The sequence below is a fragment of the Equus caballus genome, chromosome 15, assembly GCF_041296265.1.
Source record: "Equus caballus isolate H_3958 breed thoroughbred chromosome 15, TB-T2T, whole genome shotgun sequence".
Taxonomy (NCBI): Eukaryota; Metazoa; Chordata; class Mammalia; order Perissodactyla; family Equidae; genus Equus; species Equus caballus.
The window spans coordinates 35318380-35324864 of record NC_091698.1 but is presented as its reverse complement, the minus strand read 5'-3'; the positions used below and the strand labels follow the sequence as shown (position 1 = coordinate 35324864).

Here is a 6485-nt window from a genome sequence, read left to right as displayed (position 1 = left end):
GCTTTCCGAGCACTTAAGGAAAGGCTCAGAGAGGCAGAGAAAGTCAATGGAAAGGCGTTTCAGTGATCACCTACTACCTACCTATCATTTTAGAGGGGTAGAAAGTGAGCAATAGAGATAGCAAGAGACTCAAGAGATATCAAGAGATCTCTTGAATCAAGATATCAAGAGATCTCCCACTGACTGGTGAGATCTAGGCCTGGCTAATCAATGTGGTAGCCACTAGCCGCATGTGGCTAGACTGAACTGAGATGTGCTCTAAATGTGAAATACACACTGGATTTTGAAGATGTAGTAACAAAAAATAAAATATCACATTACTAAGTTTTATATTTGACTACATGTTGAAATGATAATATTTTGGATACGTTAAAGAAAGCACATTATTACAATTAATTTCGCTTGTTCCTTTCGCTGTGTTTTTGAATGTGGCTACTTGAAAAATTAAAATTGCATAGGAGATTTGCATTATATTTTGATTGGCCAGCGCAGATCTAGACTAAAACCTAGGCCTGCGGACACCTGGTTCAAGACACGATGGACTATGATACAGTTTTAAAGAGAAGTATCTCTACCCATCTGGTGGGGTGGGAGTGGGAGTGGTGGTGAGGATGGAAGACCATCACAAGGCTCCTAGTTCTGGTGTTCTAGGACCTTGCTCTTCAAAGTGTTTGAATCAGAATCTGCATTTTTAACAAGCTCCTTAAGTGATTCTCATGCACATAAAAGCTCTAGAAGCACTGCTTTAGGAGTTAGCCCTCAGTTCATTTTTTGCCTTTGGTTTCTTCATGAGTACATAGGCTGGATTTCTCAGATTGCCTGTATTAGAATTGCTAGCCTTTTGAACAAGCTCCCCAGGAGATATTTTGCGTACTCAAGTGTGAGAAACATTGGTCTTAATGCTGATTGCATTTCTCTTCATCCTTCCAAGTCTAGACCAGTGTGGTCCCCAAATCAGTGGCAGCAGCAGCATCACCCAAGAACTTGTTAGAAATGCAAATTCCTGGATTCCACCCCAGCTACAAGGGCCTCTTGAAGGCCAGGCAAAGTTCCTAATTTTCATCGCTCTGGTTCAAGTCCTTAGTTTAGGAAGAATGCGGTAACTTTGATGGATTTTCTTTGGGGAAAAGCAAAAGCAGCTCTCTGGAGTCCTTAAGTCCCCACCTAGACCCACTTCCCCAGTCCTTTGCTTTACTTTTCATTTCTCTTTTCCTGACTCTACGCTTTCAAGGAGTGAAGATGGCCTTTCACCCCACAGAGAGTGCCTTCAACCTGAAAAATATCCAAGAGCGGGATGAAAACCCTGTGCTTACAAGACTGAATAGTATAAAAGAAAAGGGAAGACTGAGTTTTGTAGTACCCACAGAAGATGAGACAGATACACAATTCCTGATATTTAGGCACACTACAAAAGCTCAACAGAGGACAAGAAAACGACAGCAGCCTATAAAACTAGAGCCTCTGGTAAGTGCGAAAACCAGCATTTTAGTCACTTTTGGCTACAGAGAAAGTTAGAAAGTTGCAAAATTGCTTTGGGGGATGGAAGAAATTTCTACACTGTTAATTAACAAAGAAGGAACGAAAGCCTAAAAGTTAAGACTTGTTTATGAAGTTGTAAATACAATCATTTACTCAAAAAATATTGAGCTCTAAGCACTGTTTGAGATGGGGGGACCCAGTGGCCAACAAAGTTTTCTAGCAGATCAATCTTCCCTAGGATTCTGTGCAATACTGATACTTAACTATGTAAGGTTCTTTGAGATATTAGGGTAGTATTTAAGACTGAAAACTTCAGTAAGAGTAATATACATAGTTTTATTATTTTCAACTTAGTGTCCTGAACAATTTTGTGCAGATCTGAAAATACTTAATTTTAAGAATCCATTTATGCCCTTGGATAGTTATAAATCCATGTAAAGGAGCAATGAAAGTGCATAAAGTACAGAGTGAAAGTTCTCACTCCTCCCCGCAGACATTAACGACTTGTTAGTGGTTGCCCTTCAGGTTGCTTTATATGTTTATTCAAATATATATGTGTGTATGTGTGTGTATAAACATATCTAACTTTAAAGTAAGATTGTATGGTACACACTGATCTTCAAAGTGCTTGTTTCACTTAAACATGTAGTCTTTCCAATCCGTGCGTACAGAGGTATCTTTTCTAACAGCTGCCTTGTGTTTTATTGCATGGATGTGTCATAATATAGTATTCATTTACTGGTCTCCTGTTGATAGGAGTTAGGTTATTTCCTTCTTGTTTTGTTGTTGTTCTTGTGCTGCTATTATAGATACTGCTGCATTGAATGGTCTTGCCTTTGTACATAGATATGGATTCCTCGAAGTGGCATTTTATAGTCATAGAATATGTACATTTTTAATTTTGAAAAACATTTCTCATTGCGCCCTAAGGTTTAACCAGTTTGCCTCTCCTCCTACACTGCAGAGAGGGCCTGTTTACCCACATCTTTGCCAAACCTGATGCTAGAAGCTCTTTTATTTTTGCTAGACTGATAGGTTACAATGGCATTACATTTTGTAATTTGCATCTTATTATTGAAAGTAAGTATATTTTCATTCATTCATTGGCATGTATGTTACTTATTTGTGGATTCTGTTCATAACCTTTGTCCACTTTGAAATTAGATTATTTACCTTTTTCCTATCAGTTTTTGAGGTTTCTAAAAATACATATGATGGATATTAACCCTTATTCTATTGTTTCTCAAACTTAAGTACTGATTCCTTTTGAAGGAAAACATTTTTTGAGGCTCCCTAGTGCTGATTTGTTATTTTTAGTATAATGTTACTTTATGTGAAAAATTATTAACCTACGAATTAATTTGAATTTTCAATAAATTAACATTTTAAATACAAAGAAAACTACACACACAATACAATTTAAATTAACAAAAAATGTAGAGAGAGGGATGTTGTTGAGTTGACTCTGAACTTGTGTTTACAAGTGGGTGTGGCACTGACAGCTGCTGCCCTCCTCTTGGGGGTTCAGTGTGGCCACAGTACCTGTTGTGTGGGATGTCAGCAGCTCCCTACTATTGTTCTCCTGTGGACTTAGTATGGAACCTTTTACATTACTTCTCTCTAACATATTTACCTTCACTTGGCAAAAATGTACTATTAATCCTTGATGATTAAAGTTGTTCTATTTGTCATCAGTGCAATAAATTCATGTATATGAAATGTTTATTATGTACCTACTATGTGCCAGGCTCTGCACCATGCTCTGGGGAAACAGCTGATGTCTCATGGAGCAGAGGCAAGCTGTCTGCACTGAACTCTGTGTAAATTGTAGATTTTTGAGCAAAATAAATGTTGTTTTTTAAGTCACTAAGTTTGGGGCAGTTTGTTATGTCCTAATAGGTGACTGGAACAATATAAATAATCCCTGAATACAGTAATTCATACAATATAAAAAATACTAAGGTATAAAGGGAAAACTACCTGAATTTTCACCATGCAGAGAGAAAGTAGCTTAGTATTCAAGTGACTGATTCCAGTGTGCGGGTGACTTTCATTTGATTTGTTTTTACAGAATTAACACTATGTACATCTTTTTATGATTGCCATCCCTTCTCTCCCCTCTCTCTTCCCCTCTTTTTTTTCTTCTTCTCCTCCTTCTACCCATTTATCCCCCTTCTTCCTCCTCCTGCCTCTCCCTTTCTCCCTCCCTCCCCCTTTCCTTCCTCCCTCCCTCTCTCTCTGTTTTTCTCTCCTACTCTTCTTCTTTTACATTTTTCCCTTATCTCCAGTTCTCTAATCTCTGACTCCCTTTTCTATGGTATCTGACATCAACAACAATCTGGTGTATATCCTTTTTTGCCTTTCTCCATGCTTGAACAATTTTATACAGATGGATAAACACGTTAGGGGGCTGGCCCCGTGGCCGAGTGGTTAAGTTTGCGCACTCCGCTGCAGGCGGCCCAGTGATTCGTTGGTTTGAATTCTGGGCGCAGACATGGCACTCCTCATCAAACCACACTGAGGCAGCATCCCACATGCCACAACTAGAAGGACCCACAAAGAAGAATATACAACTATGTACTGGGGGGCTTTGGGGAGAAAAGGGGAAAAAAACACATTAAAAAATACATATTTGGACATTTACTGTTTTTTTAATAGATATTATAAATCTTTTATAAGTATAGTACTCTCTTGCTTTTTACACTTAAAGATACATTGTGGAACTTCCTCAAAGTCAGATGATATTTCTATAAGACATTATTTTTAATAATTGCTTGGTATCCCATTGCATGAATATTCCACAATTTGTTAAATCATTCTCCTCTTTTGGGACGTGCAGGTTGTTTTGCGAATATTTACAATGGTCCTGCAAAATCATCATATTATCCTTCTGTACTAGTGCTTATATTCTTATGGGATAGAGTCCTATGATTGGTATTGTTTAGTTGAAGAGAAAAAAATCTATATATGTATTATTTTTTTCTTTTTGGTGAGGAAGAGTGGATCTGAACTAACATCTGTGCCCATCTTCCTGTATCTTTTATATGTGGGTCACCACCACAGCATGGCTTGATGAGTGGTGTAGGTCCATGCCCAGGATCTGAACCCACAATTCTGGGACACCAAAGCAGAGCACACGAACTTAACCACTATGCCACTGAGCTGGCCCCTATATATGTATAATTTTATTTAATTGACACATATTTTACTTAGGAACTGGGTTCTCAAAGAATGCTTATGTGTTGCCTAAACTAAATTTCACTTTCACCGTTACCCAGATGTTACTCTAATCTCCTTCACCCTTTCATTGCCTGATGTGGATGGGTGAGACAGCATCCTTGTGCAGCTTGCAATGAAGTTTTTTCTGTGTGATTAGAGTTAATTGAGTTCTGCTCCTCCTATCTGAGTTGCAGCATTCTCTTTATATTTTACTTCATTTTCTCCACATTTATCTATGTTTCATTGATCATCATTTTATGCTCATCATGTTGACAGCATTTTCCCCCATTTTCTTCCATTTTACTATTTTTTATTTTTGCACTTTACGTTTAAATCTTTCATTCATGTGAAATTTTCTTTGAATCTGATCTGAGGGAAGGAGCTAACTTTATTTTCTTCAAAATGCTTTAGTAGCACCATGTTTTTCCCACTGAATTAAAACACCACCTTGATCATGTGTTAAATTCTCATATAGAGTGAAATCTATTTATGAAATCTTGCTTCTTTTCTCTACTGATCTAACCACATGTTTTGATATCAATGGCTGCGTTTTAACAGGTGGAAGGCAACTTCTTCCTCACTATTCTGTTTTTTATGTCTTTCTTTTCTGTTTTAGATATTTATTCCTGCATACAAACTTTAAAATTTATCCTTCGTAAATAAGTAATTCGTTTAAAAAGATAACTTTATATAGTTAAAGTTTACTTCTACCTCTGTCCCTCATCCATCCAGTTTCCTTCTTTAGAGGCAACCAAAAATAACAGTTTCTTGTGTGTCCTTTCAGAGATGTATTATGCTGTATAAGCCTAAAGCTAGCATACTAAACAAACTTTCTACCCCTTGCTTTCTTCATTTAACACATAGCTTGGAGATCATTTCATATCAGTTCAAAAGTTCTTTTTTATCAAGTCTTTTTATGACTCATAATACTCTATCATAGATGAATGCACCATAATTTATTAAGCCTCATATTTATAGATATTAGATTTTGAAATTAATATTTTTACAACAACAGTGCTACAATGAATAATCTTGTATATATGTCATTTCACACATGTGAGATTATATCTGTAGGCAGAATTCCTAGAAATGGAATTGCCAAGTCAAAACATATGTGCATTTGTAATTTGGGGTAGTAAATGTTGCTACACTAAAAGAAGAAAAATGGTATTTCGGAGTAGTTTTAATTTGCATTTCTTTTTTGAATAAGATTGAACATATTTTCATGTGTTTAAGAGTCATCATATTTCTTTGAATACGCAAATCTTCGTGTCTTATTTTCTAGTTGGGTAGTTAGTCTTTTTCTTACTGATTTGATTTTTGTGAGCTTTTCATTTGTTAGGAAAATAAGCCTTTTATCTGTGATTAGCATTATAAAAGTTTTTAAGTTTTGTTTCTATTTCTAATTTTTATGTAGTTGAATACATATCTTCTGAGTTTTATGTAATACTTAGACCCTCCACTTAGCCAGGTTGTAAAAATAAAATTATCTAGTGGCTTCTTAAATACTTTTCTTTAAAAATTACTTTAAAAATTATTTTTAAGTGATGTCATCATCATGCCAGTGTGAGATACTCCCTTTGAGTCTACTCTTCAAACTATGAGTAAAACATCCATAACTCAACAAAGGCTATATTGCCCAACACACAAGAATGCTGGAGAGATCCAAACATGTGTACATACAAAGGTGGATGGATTGGAGCACATAGAGGAGCCCCATAGAAACAGTAGAGGCATGCACATGACTATGGCTTCCCACCAACTGTGGCTCCTGCAGCCACAGAGAA

General features: G+C 36.5%; 1 protein-coding gene across 4 annotated transcripts in view; it reads left to right on the top strand.

The window, feature by feature from the left end:
- DNAH6 (dynein axonemal heavy chain 6) overlaps positions 1-6485 on the top strand; it is a 257423-nt gene that overhangs the window by 368 nt on the left and 250570 nt on the right. For 3 of the 4 annotated variants that reach the window (XM_001916886.5, XM_070236220.1, XM_023618819.2), the window contains exon 2: positions 1232-1464. In XM_001916886.5, coding sequence (XP_001916921.3) covers positions 1240-1464 — 225 coding nt within the window. In that variant the 5' untranslated portion in view covers positions 1232-1239. The remainder of the gene's footprint in view (positions 1-1231; positions 1465-6485) is intronic. The other variant, XM_070236219.1, reaches the window with a different exon arrangement.